At 32.3% G+C, this 14,535-nt stretch overlaps 1 protein-coding gene across 1 annotated transcript; it reads right to left on the bottom strand.

Moving 5' to 3' along the window:
• Nucleotides 1-12,252: 12,252 nt before the first annotated feature.
• Nucleotides 12,253-13,826, bottom strand: LOC141535905 (uncharacterized). The gene is made up of 3 exons (XM_074256070.1): nt 13,391-13,826; nt 12,598-13,156; nt 12,253-12,274 (listed from the first exon to the last, which is right to left on the bottom strand). Exons 1-3 carry the CDS (start codon nt 13,416-13,418, stop codon nt 12,253-12,255), a joined length of 609 nt encoding a protein of 202 aa, XP_074112171.1. The 5' UTR covers nt 13,419-13,826.
• Between the last annotated feature and the right edge of the window lie 709 nt (nt 13,827-14,535).

The following is a 14,535-nucleotide window of genomic DNA, read 5'->3' as shown; positions in this document are numbered from 1 at the left end:
CATAGACCTTTTCTCACCTCGATACCAACCTAAAAATATAAAAATAAAAATTAATATGTCTATTATTTTGGATTCATCGCTTAATTAAATAAAAATTGCTTACCTTCCAAACACATTTTACAATAACTACAAGCAACATGTGGAGCCCATGGCTTATCTTGAGTCCGTACAGGACAGTCAAAATATGCTTCATAGGCTTCACAGAGAACGTGAGATGTCTTTAGTTCATATTTCACGTCTCGAACTTTAATAAATTGACCACATATAAAACAAAATGCATCAGCATCGTATTTGCACTTTCGTGACGACATTTTAAGTTATCCTGGGCTTGTAAATAACACCTGATGGTTGTTTATCACTCGGGTGCCATCTAGCGGCACAGTGTAAACGCTAATACCCCACTCTCACCGCGCGGTCTTTTTAAAAATATTAAAATCAATTAAAATTTATGAAAAAATTGAAAAATGAGTATTATTATTATAACTATCACAAAAGCAAACTTTATACCGAAAAAAGATATTTTCTTTTCGTTTTTATTCATAACTAACTGGAAAATAATAGTATAAACTTTAGGACAAAAAACGAAAATTTTTTTTGTAGAGTCGTGTAATATATACGTAATTTTCTTTTGATTGTAATTTTCTGTTATTTTTATATCTGGCATCTGTTAAAACGATAGAACAATAGTCAACTAGAGGCAATATCGTTGCTGAAGCTTTTCTTATTTTCCTTCCCAAGGGCTGTAATATACTATATCGCAATTTTAAACGGTATAAGGCAGAGTTTATTTTACTCACTGTTTTTGATATATGTAAGTTCCAAGACAGATTCTCTGAAATGTGGAGCCCCAGACACTTAGCTGATTCAACGTAGGGCAGGGTAATACCATCAACAATTATAGAAGATAGAGCATTTTGATGTATCGTTTTTAACCTATTTCTTGAACCAAATAGCATAGATTTTGTTTTAATTAAGTTTATTTCTAATCCATGGTCATGAGCCCAATTTGCAACAGCTTGAGCATCAATTGTTAATTTTCAAATTGCATCGTGAAGTTGAGAGTGGTGGAAATGTATATAAATAAATATATCATCAGCAAATAAACCATGTTTGCTGTAAAGTAACTTAGATGCTACTGAGTTCATCACTAATAGGAATAAAGTAGGACTAAGAATTGAGCCTTGCGGTACACCAGACGAAGTACTCTAAAACTGAACTAGTGAGCTAGCACGGTTTAAAGACAAAGTTTCTGACTTACCTACCGCACGCTGTCTCCACAGGCGGCGTTCCGGTTCTAAACCTCATTCCTTTTCTTTGTGTAAGAAAAACCACATGGTAAATTTTTAACTGTCCAATTAATTAATTAAAATTAAATAAATAAAATGGGCCACAAGAGAAAGAGATCTCATAAAAATGATGAAAATGACTGGACAAAAGAATTAAAACGCATGAAAAAGAAGATACGTGATCAAGAGAAAGAAATTACCTAAGCAAATGTTTGTTTTCTGTTCACAGAAAATAAAATTTTATGTGCTGAGAATTATTCAAAATATTTTGTAAAGTTAAGAGTTTAAATACAACAAGTTGTAAATAAACTTGCGGTGACATAAATGAGATGGTCAAGTACCATGTAAAGGTTGGACAAGCTCCACCTCTCATTTATCCGACTACCTTAAATTATCTGTGGACAAGTTCCTAAAAATAATTTAGCTTATCCTCAATGATGAGGATAGATAAAATTATTCAAGCACTAATTTAACAGAGATAAAACTGCGTATACGCGCATTACAAACTTGCCTACGGTCTCGTTACAATTATTTGTGTATTCTAGGGAATAAACATCGAAGATCGTCATCAGAGTCGGAGAAAGAGTCTTCATCGTTGTCAGATCATCAACGCAGCCCACTTATTCCCTTAAAAAACATCCTACGAGATGTTTTGGCAGCTGATGCTAGCAAAAAATCCAATCAGGAGAATTCTGGTATCATTCCCGCTACAGAAGTTTCAGCATTGGGCACTGAAACGCCTCTGAAGAATGATCCAAAAACAACTGATTCTTCTTCGAAAGTAACTGATCCAAGTGAAACAGAGAAAAATAATCAGACTCTGAGCGACAAGGGTACACCAGGGCAAAATGGAACTGAAACTAAGCAGACGCAAGATACGCCAATTATTGAGTCTACAGACAAGCCTGAAAAATCTACTGAAGTGGTCAAAGATCCTGTTATTGAAGGGAAATTATTGGTAAACGAATTGACGAGGATAAAAAGACTAATCCAGCTATCCATAACGATATCTTTGTCAGATGGAAAGGTATTTTAAAAGAAGGTCTTCCTACCGAAGAGCGAGAGTTGTTATTCAAGAAATACCCAACTCCCGAGAATTGTTTAATTTTAGAACCTCAAAAATTAAACACTCAAATAAAAGCTTCTTTGCTGGAGCCTTTAATCAATAAAAACAAGCGTCTTATTGAGAATTAACGTAAAGTATGCGTATGTTTGTCAGCTTTAGGTTCTGTTCTATCAGACCTTCTAAAAGGGAATACTCCTGAAACCACTAATCGAGTGGCGACTCTTAGCGACACTGCAAGGATCTTAGTTGATTTGCAGCGGGACGAATCTTTAACAAGGCGTTTGATCATCTCAGCTAATATTCACCCAGCCCTTAAAGAAACGCTTAATGCTACGGTGATGGATGAATGGTTATTTGGTAAGGATTTAGAGGAATGCTTGAAAACAGCTAAAGTAATTGAATGTACTTCAAAAGATTTAAAGCCGCTAGGCAAAACACCAGCTATATCAAAGTCAAAAAACTTGAAACTTCTCCCTCAGCAGACCTATCGTGTTCGACAGGAGTTGAGGGGGGTAGTAAACCAGCATGCTCCAGTTCAAACCGTCAAGCCAAACACGAACCAGAGAACACTGTATCATGCGCGCAGATCATCAACGAACAAGGATCGTCGTCCGTACAGGAAATAAATAGTCCGGTAAGTGTACTTGCAGGGCGGTTAAGACATTTCCTACCAGCCTGGGAGGAACTTTTTGGCAATAATCCTATCATTAAGTGGGTCACAAGATACCCTTCAGTATTAGCGTCTCTCAACTATACCCACCGAGAGCTCACAGTTGGTCCTCAAAAGAGTACAGTCTGATTTCAGAACAAATAAATGAACTTATAGTTAAGGGAGCTGTTGAGGAATGCATAAATGAACCAGGGCAATTCATTTCAAAAATTTTTCTAGTACCAAAGCCAGATGGTTCTTAACCTAAAAGGCTAATTCTTAACCTAAAAGGCTTGAATGAATTTATTAAGACAGAACATTTTAAGTTAGAGGATTTACGTACAGTGCGCGAGTTAATATACAATGATTGCTTTATGGCAACTTTAGACCTCAAAGACGCGTACTATCTTATTCCAATAGCGGAAGAGTATAAGAAATATTTAAAATTTGAATTCGGTGGTAAGCTATATCAATTTACGTGTCTTCCGTTCGGCCTTAACACTGCACCGTACGTTTTTACAAAATTACTTAAACCTGTTTTTACTTGGCTCAGACAACGAGGTTATATTTCAGTTGTCTATTTGGATGACGTATGGCTTCTTGGGGAGTCAGAAATCGACTGTATAAATAATTTATTTAAAACTCGTAAATTATTAGAGAAATTAGGGTTCATAATTAACGAGGTCAAGAGCCAATTATCTCCCTCAAAAGAGTGTCGCTTTCTAGGCTTTATTATCAGTTCAGCAGAAATGAGAATAAAACTTCCGGAAGAAAAACGTTCCGCGGTCAAAAGTTTAAATAAAAAATTCGAAAATTCAAAGAATTGTAAAATTCGAGAATTTTCCTCTTTGATTGGTACATTGGGGGCCTGTTGTCAAGCAGTAAAATACGGTTGGGTCTATTTGAAAGACCTTGAGCGAGAGAAATTTGAAGCCCTACGTACCAATCGAGAAAATTATAAAGCTCGTATAACACTATCATCTAATGTAAACGAAGATTTTTCCTGGTGGAAAAATAATATCGGTATCGTCTATAAGCCTATAAAATCCTTGAAGTTTTGTATAGAAATATTCTCGGATGCATCTCTGACGGGCTGGGGTGCCGCTACCGGTAATAAAAGAACACATGGATACTGGGGTGAAGATGAAAGAGGGTTACCGATTAATCATCTTGAGCTACTCGCAGCGTTTTTCGGGCTAAAATGTTTTGTTGAGGATAAAAGTAATTGTGATATCTTACTGCGAATAGATAATACAACGGCCATCGCTTATATTAACCGTATGGGAAGTACGCAGTTTGAACGATTAAGTAAGATCACAAAATTAATTTGGAAGTGGTGTGAAGAGAGAAATCTTTGGATTTTCGCTTCATATATCCCGTCTAAAGAGAATGAAGTCGCAGATTTCGAATCAAGGAGATTAGAACCGGAAACAGAGTTCGAGTTGAATCAATTAGCCTTTACAAAAATTTGTAAAACACTAGGAACTCCTGAAATTGATGTATTGGCAAGTCGAGTAAATACAAAGTGCGAAAAATACTGCTCGTGGAAAAGAGACCCAGGGGCACTGTGGGTTGACGCCTTCACTGTTAATTGGTCTCCCTGGTTCTTCTATGCATTTCCCCCATTTACTTTAATTCCAAAGATATTAAAGAAAATTTTTAATGAGAGAGCTAGAGGTATCCTAGTGGTTCCTAACTGGCCTTCTCAGAGCTGGTACCCTCGCTGTATGGAAATATTCGAATCACCTCCTATTATCTTTAAGCCAAATGTTAATATGTTATTTTCTTCTGACAGAAAACCACATCCGCTTTGGCACCAGATTTCCCTGGTGGCAGGAATATCATGCAGCAGGCGTATGCAAAAAAAGGGATGCCAGAAAAGGCAATAAAAATTGCGTTGGCTTCATTGTCGGATTCATCTCTTCGTCAATATGAAGGACCACTAAAACGATGGTGGAAATTCTGTCATTTAACGGACACTGATGTATTTAAAGCAACAATCCCAGACGTACTAAGATTTTTGGCAGGCGAATTTGATAAAGGATCAGCCTACGGCACGCTTAACTCTACAAGATCAGCTGTGGCTCTGATCTTGGGGTCAGAGATTGGACAAGACGCTCAGGTAAAAAGATTCTGCAAAGGTGCATCGAGGCTAAGACCATCTCAACCCAAATACGACGCAACATGGGATCCTCAAATTGTGCTAAACTTTCTGGGAAAATGGTTTCCTTATGATAAGGTCCCATTACATCAATTGTCTCTGAAGACAGTCACTCTTCTAGCTCTTGCTACAGGGCATAGGATGCAGACTATAGTGGCTATCGATATAAGAAATATCGAAAGATCTGAGGACCGCGTCGTGATTAAGATTCCGGCCGAAATAAAGACTCCCAACAGTTAACGTCGGCGATATGACCACAGCAGTTAAAACCGACTCTAAATAATAACTAATTAAAAAAAAAAAAAAATATAAAAATTATTAAAATATACTTTTTGACCCGTATTAATCGGTCGTATATGAAGCAAAAACAATTCAGAAGGTCAAAAAAAAACTTTAGGCCGTGTATATTAAATGTGATAATAGAAATTCAGCATTATTAAATCAAATAGCCATGTAAACATAGCCTCCAAAGTTCAATTTCGCCTCTAAACACGTCATATGCCTGTCATTTTTCTATGAAATGCCACTAGTAGTGGATGAAAAATAATAAAATTTCACAAGTTTGTCAATTTGACGGTTCCGACTTGATACATTGATATATGTCGTAGTATATTAAATCTTTATAGTTGAAAAAATTTCGAAAAATTTATAAATTTATTTAAATAAAAAAAAATCAACATTAAATCACATTTTATAGTTTAATAGTTTTGCCCATTAGCTTACAATTTCTATCATCAGTTGGCGTGACAGTCTAGACGCTCGGTCCCTATTGTACGTGTATCTGACAGTGATTGCGGTGGTGAGACTTTATTTAGAGGCATGATAAATATAGTTTTCTAAGCTACAAGAAAATTACCAGAACTAAGAGATCGATTAAAAAGAGCCGTAAGATAAATAGATATTTGCGGAAGATGATTTTTCAGCCATTTTAAATCTATACCGTCAGGACTTTTAACCTTCGTTGTTTGTAACGTATGATGTAATGCTTTTGCGACATCTACAATAACAATTACTGATCAATCAAAAGTGCAACTTACATTACCAGTATATACATCTGTTGTAAATAGTCTAATAATAATTCATCACATTGGGAATGTTTCCTAACAATAGTGGCATAGTGAGAATTTAATTCCGATGGTTCAAAGTAATTTAATGGAGACATGCATGAATTTTTAATTAAGCCTAGATGTCTTATTTTACTCCACACATTTACACCATGCGGTAGATTCACGAGAAAATTTAAGTATATCTCACGAGCACGATTTAGTTCTAGTTTTACTTCTTTTCTTTTTAATTTAAATAATACAAAAAGGTTCTTATCTTTAGATCTTTTTGCACATTTATACAAATTATCTCGGTCTTTACATTTGGCTTTAAGCTCGTTTGTCAACCATGGATTTGGAGGTCAAACGATTTTCTCAGATTTTAGGGGAGCAAATTCATCTAAACAAGATGAAACATTTATTTTAAAAAGATCAAATAGATTATTTGGATCAGTTGAGTAGTCAAGGGCATTTAGATTGTTTAGATTTAAATAGTGAAAAAGTTTATTACATAAGAAATTTTGAGTATAGTTTGAGAATTTCCGACAAGTAATAAATCTATTCATTTTCTTCGGAGCATCAAAGACATACTCACAAAAGAGATAGTCATGTCCACTTGTGAAAGGATGATTTAATTTAAAAAATATACTTGTTTTGATTTGTTATCTAACAGAACAACGTCTAATCTGGAGTGTTTGTTACTAACGTGATGAGTTGATCCATAGGGTACACAATATAGTGATAACTCCTCAATAAAAGTCTTCCAGTGATTTGAAATAACTGTGGTGTCAAGTAAATCACAATTTAGGTCACCTGTTATGATAAAATTTTTATAACCCGAAACTTATTGTGTGTGAATGTCAAAAAAGTCATTCCCTTTTGGTCTTGAGTAAACAACTGACAAAAAAAGATGAGCTTCAGAAGATGAGGCAACATCGAATACTAAATATTCAGGTTTATTTAAATGATCCGCAATCGAAACATGTATAAATTTAGATTTTAAAGACTTGTGAATTAGGCATGCAACACCACCACCAACAACGAATCGATCAGTGTCTGGGTGCTTCAGGATTCTATCTTTCCGGAATACTGTGGAATGTGATAAATTAAAAATAGAGTAATCATGAATAAGTTTTAGCCAAGTTTCAGTTAAAGCAATAATATGAGGTTGTAGTTCAGCAACTTGATTTAAAAATTGAGTAATATAAGCGTTTACACTATTCATATTTTTAATGATTTACTGAATTGATTGTAAATATCAACTAACTCGTTTTTACATTAATCTAACTTATTTAAATCTAACTCTGATAAAATTTTAATTTTGGATGAATCATCATCTTTTTTTAATAATATAATGTCATTTTGCACCCAGACGTACTTAGAATTATTTTTCACAGGAAGAAGTTGGTACTTTCCTTTAACTTCAACAGTAAAGTCTCAAATTTGAATAGATTTCAATTGAAGTATATAAAAGTGCAGAGCTGGCCTATCTTTGTGTACAAAATTATCATTTCTACTGTTGTTATTTCTAGAGTTTATCTTCTTTCTAAGCTCAAGAATACTTAAAACATCCGATTTTAATTCAGGCATAGTTAACGTTTCAAATATATTGGCTACAATATCCTCTGGCGATAGTTAAGTTGACACAGGTTCCGGAATACCTGAGATCACAAGCTCCGCTAAAGAAAACACTGTAGATTGCGATACCAAACTTTCAGGATTTAGAGTAGTTGATGATTTCAGTAGAGATAGTTCGTCTAATAATACTTGCGATTTTGCACTAGATTCAGTTTTGAGCGTAGATAATTCTGATTGTAATAAAGCAATATTCCCTATATTCGCTAAAACGTTTTCATTTACTTTATTTATATTTTTATGCACAAACATTATCTTCCTGAAGTTTATTTAAGCAAATTGTTAGACCATTTATTTTAGTAGATAGAGCTTTAGAATCCAATCTGATTTAAGAGATTTCACAGACGATTTGTTTCAATGATACAGTTGGTTGCATTACAATTGTAAGTTTCTCATCAGTCGTCATGTTGGACCACCTTGCAGGTAAAGTAGATGCCATCGTTATATCGGTCAACAGATTACGAGGTGACAGGGGAGAAAAAACATAATCACTTCCAAGAGACAATGGAGACGAAGGAGTAATTGAAAACTGGAAATTGATAAATTTGTGAAACAAATAGATCGGAAAGACTATACGACTCTTTGCACTTGGAGCTTAGGTCCTTTAGTTTCTTGTTGATTAGCTGACTCTTGTTGACACAAAAATTAAGAAAATTTTTTGAGTATTTTATTTCATTTTACACAAATTTTTAACTTGCCTCTAAGAAAATCAAAGATTTTGAAAAATCGGAAAGTTATTGTTTTCATCACGTTTCTCGGAAATCAAGTTTTCGTCGAATATCGACGTTTCGAGGTCCTAGGAAGCTTTCCTGACTATTCCCGCGATGGTGTGTGTGTGTGTGTGTGTGTATGTGTGTGTGTGTGTGTGTGTGTGGATGTATGTAAACCTCTCATAACTTTTGAACGACTCGGCCGATTTAATCGCGGTTGGTGCCATTCAATAGGACGTCACTAAGCTTAGGTTTTGAATATACTTTGATTTGATTCAGACCAGTAGATTTTGAGAAATCTCAAAAAAACTACAAAAAAATATTTTTTTAAATATGGTTTTTTTGGAATAACTTTTAAACAACTCAACCGACCGATGGCAAAAACTAATCAGCTTTTAACATTAAAAAACTATGTCGATCGACACCAAGCCGGTCAAAATCGGTTGATACGTTCGTGAGTTATCGTTGACGAAAGAAATCGAATAAAAGCATTTTTTTCGAATTACACCGAAACTTCAAATTTCATCGATTTGTGTTTAAAAATGTATCGTAGAATTCCAAAAATTGCGTCGAATGCCGCCAACCGCGTGAAAATCGGTTTATTCATCCAAAAGTTATTGCGGATTGAAATTTCAAAAAATAGTGTTTTATTAAACTTCTATCAAATTTGTGAGCTCGGAGAGCTCAAAACTATATAAACATTATATTTTTTAACTCTTCGAGTTCAAAAACGTAATAAACGCAATTTTGAAAGTGGCGAGAAGTTGCAGGGATGACTTTCAGGGTCAACCGTTTTCCTAATTTTTTTTAAAGCATATAAAGAACTCTATCTTTCCTATTACTAAAAGAAATTCTGAAAAAGTGGATTTTCAACCCACTCTATCGAATATGCTATAATTTTAATTTTAGTTCCATGTATTTTTTAGTGATAATGAATCCAAAAATAGAATATTGATAATAGTATAGAGAAATAATCTGAGTATTAACTATAAGATTTATTTTTGACCAATGTAATATTAACATTCAAAATCGGAAATTTTACAATCAGTAACAGTTCTTACATTGCTGATTCATATCAATAAAATATAAATTTTATTGGTAAGATAAACGATCCTTGAAAAGTAGCTTCCCGGAATTTGTGCGTTAAATAATAAAAATTCCAGTTTGATTATATACCAACCGGTTTACTGAGTATTAACGGTATTCAATACGAAAGTTATGAAAAATTCCATTATAATATGTAATAATTCCCGTTGTTTTTATTTCCCTATGAATGATAGCTCCCACTCATTTTTTGGTAGATTTGAAAAAATCTCACTAAAAAATTTTTTTTATATATTTCATTGCAATATTATATCAAAACAAGCTTAACATAAGTATATTATTTAACGATCTTATTTTTGTTACATATTTGTTACGTTATTATTTAGCCGTTGAAACAAGGGATCATAGAATTTTTCTCACACGTGTCTTTTATGACTTTTCCTCAGAATCTCAAGTACCTAAGGTTTCTCAGAACTTAACTAATATCCCGTTGTACTCGATAATAACTTATAATTATTCGAAACAAAATATATTCCATATAATGAATATTCTACGATACAGAACTCAAACTTTCTAATTTGGACAGTCTTCACTATTTATATTATGAACTAGCTGTTACCCGCCCGCTTCGCTGGGCATTTTATAGAATTGTATTTTTAGGTCTAAACTTGAAATTTAATTAGAGTATTGTTTTGACTTTCACAAACTCCAAATTTCATCAAATTAGCATATACTTTTTATCCATGTAATTATTCCAGCTAATATTCATTGTAACTTACAATGTGCAATAGGGTGGGTCAAAAAAATCAACTATTTTTTTTTTTACAATTAATACGGAAAAATGGGTTACTAGGTACCTTAAAAAAATTCTCACCAAATATGAACTCTTAATTTTAATAGGAAGATCCTCCGCGTCGCAGTTTTTCATTTTTTTCTCAGTCCAATAGAAAAAAATTCATTCCTCATCATTAATTGGTCGTACAGAAAAAATGTTTTTAAGAATTTTATAGGAAATTTAATGCTCTACAAAAAAGGTATCTTATGTTTTTTCCGTAAACCTCACCATTTCACTAATATTGAAGATTTAAGATTGATTATTTTAAGTCAAATGTCACTTTTGTTTATGAATTTTATAACTCGACAAGAAATGGCTATTATTGAATGGGCAATAGAAATTTTTGTAGCAAATTAACTGCTCTATAAGAATGGTATCTTATGTTTTGGCGATTAAATTAATCGTTCAAAAGATATTCATCATCAAACTTTCATGTATATCGATTTTAAGAGTTTTTGATTAAATAATCGAAAAATTTCAATTTAATCTCAGTTTTGAGAAAATTTACACGAAAAAAATTTTTTTTCATCAACTGAGAAACTTCAAAATGGTTTTCAACCTTTTTTTTATGTGTAAGTATTTTTATCTACATTTAAAAAAATAAATTGTACATTATTTATCGCTTAGTTAATCATTTATCAATAAAAAAAGCAAAGTTTTCATTATAAATATGTTATGATTTCAGTTTTAGAGAAAAAAATGTCCAATTAGTTATAAGAAAGTTTTTATTTCAATTTTCAACTGAGCTATTTATTTTCAAACAATTTTTTGTTGCAAGTAGGGTAGTTTTTTCGATGCTCTGTCACAACTTGGAATAAAAATTGAAATTGCTCTTCGTCTTTCGTTAAGCATTGGTTATATTCACTTACTAATGCGACACCTCGCTCTGCCACATCATTAACAACTTTCAATTGTGCGAAAAATTCTTTATTTTCATTATAACTCTCATCAGTAGTCCATAAATCAATATTTTTGTCAAGAAAATCATACGGCAGATCAAAGATCTCAAAAAGTTTTAATGACTTCTTAGAAACAAAGTCACTTATATTTTTTTGCAGAATTAAATGTAAATTTTTTCTATCAATAATAAATCTTCTTGCTTTAGAATCTGTACCTTCGCGAGTCATAACAGCTTCGACAATATTCTTCTTTATGTTTAATGGAACGGTATCATCAAAAAGTGATAAAATAGCAAGTTCATCACTTAAGTATCATAAATGTGAAGTCATTTTTTCACATGTAGCCAAGGAAATTAAAGAATTAATTTTACTGTACTCAATTAAATTTTTCATAAACTCTAAGTCGTGATTAGCAGCAGAAGTCGCAGAAGTTGATGAAAACCAAGCTTTTACATACACCATAACTATGAAAATACAAAATTGTCGAAGACCATCCAATTCTTTCTTAGAAAGGTCAAATTCATCTCTAAAAATAAACATTTTTAGGCAATAAATTGCCTTTGCCATCCATCTTGCATGATGAACTGCACCAGGACGCTTGAAGAAAACTTGCTCTCGTGGCATTTCTCCCAGAAAAATTAATGACAATTCCAATATTTCTTTATAGTCATCTCGGGGTTGCGATAACTACCTAAAGTAATCAATTATTCGTAAAAAATCAAAAATTATCCTCTACACTTAAAATTGTATTTAAATAATACCTGTAAGTATCGCTTAATAAATGAAGATAGATTATTTTTTCATTCGTAATAATATTAGCAACAATACTATCTTCAACACCAGATTTATACTTCGTTTTATCGAATGTGTCCCAAAATTTTTGAATCTGCCAAATATTGGAACATTTGGTCCGGATGATACTGGCTAATAGACTTCGAATGCACTCCTTAAAATGATCTCATAAATATGATGGCGACATGGTAACCAAATTAATTCTTTTCCTAAGGCCTTTTCAATTTCTTTACATGTACCATGATGGATTCCTGTATAGTAAAAATAGATAATTACACTTTAAGTTCTGTATTTAATAAAAATTGTAACGCATATTTAAAATCTATAAATAAATAAAGAATTATAACTAATGGGCACGTGTCGAAAATTTAATTAATGTATGAAAACAATTCAACTAGAACGATGAAAATAAAATTTTCTTTTAAATATTTTATCATTGATTAGTTACCCGTATTAACCGCAGTCGTGTCAAAACACATCGCCTTGATGTAACTAATAATACCCCATTGATTTAACGTTGACAAGATGGTTGCTGCTGTTTGATTTTCTGCCGATCCACTATTCATTTTTGGAACTCCAAGTAACTGCTCAGTACCAAAAGCAGTCAAAATAATCGGTAATCGATCCACAAATTTCGATTCAGAAATGTCATTCAGTATTTTCCCATCCCAATGCACGACATATTTATCATGAGCTTTGAAGTTATCTTTTAGTCCTATAGCAATGTCTTTTTGTAAGAGCATGCGAGTTCGTTGAATTGTTCGATAACTAAGAGTTGTATCTTCTACATTAACACCAACACTTGATAGAACTGGAGCAATAATGAACATTGCATTTCTACTACTAACATTAGCTCTGTCGAGTGCTGAGATAAGCTCTGGAGTTAGAATATTTATTTTTGCTCGTGTTGTCGGTATTTGAGGCACATACTCTAAATCTGAACCGAAATTTGTAGCTTGACTTAATGTAAGGGTTGAAGATGACTCTGATTCCTCACTTCGAACAATCTCATGGCTGGTTGAGGGTTGATTCAAATCTAAAATAAGCGTTGTTATTTAATTAATGGAAGCAAAAATATGGAACGCATTCATTTTGACATCAAATAAGGAACACAAAGAGTTTTTATTTATCATCTACGAACATATTGACATTTATGATATAATTAATTAGAAAAACAATAATATACTTTATTATTCATAATTTATAATCAATTTAATTTATTTTCAATTCTGATTAAAATTTATAATAATTAAATGTTGTAAATACTCACGACTTTCATCTACTTCCATCGTATTCATAGTACTGTTTAATTTATTTGGGTTATTTGAAAGAATTTCTTTCCGGGTATCACTTTTTTGATTTGAATATAGTTCACGAATATCATTATCAAGCAGTTTTATTGATTTATGATCTACAATATCAAATAATGCTTTGATTTCATTCTGAAATATTATTACATTTTTGTTTTGGGCCGATGATTTTTTTCGCACAAAAGATTTTTGCAATTTCAACCATCGGTTATAATAGCGAAGAATTTTTGTATTACATTAGTTGATCCACTAGTCGGAATCTGGTTGTTTTTCCATAGTTCAATAACTTGATCAGTTGCATTTTTAGCACTTTGTTTGATAGAACATTTTAACACTTTGAGCTGATAAAAAAAAACACTCATAACCTCTTTCACTGTTGGCAACTTACGTTCTGAAATTTTTGCATGGGTTTTCCGATCAAATGAATTTCCTTATCCATATTTTCGATAAATATATAAATTTATGTAGTGACCGCAAAATTTGTAAATATTTAATCGTTTTATCACATATACAAGATCATAACTTGTGGAAACACTAGAAATGCTGTAGAAAATGTAAACAAATAAAAACAATATAACTATAAAGAAAAATGGAGGTGGCGCTAGTTCACAAGGGAAACAGAGTAAATAGAATACAAAAAAAAATTCTCTACAGAAGAAATTTTCCCAAGGACAATATACAGCTGTAGTGGAAAAATTTTTTAAGACGTTTTGAAGACGTTATAAAAAAACAACATGATCGTGATTTCTAATGATGAAAAATAAAAAGTTTGGAATTATTGAATAAAAATTTTGAAAACAAAATTCAAATAATACTTACATTAAAGACAAAAAATGAAATTTTCTCAAAACTGATAGATTAAATTGAAATTTTTCGATTATTTAATCAAAAACTCTTAAAATCGATATACATGAAAGTTTGATGATGAATATCTTTTGAACGATTAATTTAATCGCCAAAACATAAGATACCATTCTTATAGAGCAGTTAATTTGCTACAAAAATTTCTATTGCCCATTCAATAATAGCCATTTCTTGTCGAGTTATAAAATTCATAAACAAAAGTGACATTTGACTTAAAATAATCAATCTTAAATCTTCAATA

Source organism: Cotesia typhae, unplaced genomic scaffold, assembly GCF_013202065.1.
Source record: "Cotesia typhae breed Kobodo isofemale line unplaced genomic scaffold, CoteBio_Ctyphae scaffold_152, whole genome shotgun sequence".
NCBI classification, from domain to species: domain Eukaryota; kingdom Metazoa; phylum Arthropoda; class Insecta; order Hymenoptera; family Braconidae; genus Cotesia; species Cotesia typhae.
This window is presented reverse-complemented; position numbering and strand designations above follow the sequence as displayed.

Coding starts and splice junctions, on each gene's coding strand:
- LOC141535905 (XM_074256070.1), bottom strand. CDS start 13,418: ATGAATACGATGGAAGTAGATGAAAGTC. Junction 13,157..13,390: donor GATGGAAGTAGATGAAAGTC/GTGAGTATTTAC, acceptor CGCTTATTTTAG/ATTTGAATCAACCCTCAACC. Junction 12,275..12,597: donor ATTAGTTACATCAAGGCGAT/GTGTTTTGACAC, acceptor GATCATTTTAAG/GAGTGCATTCGAAGTCTATT.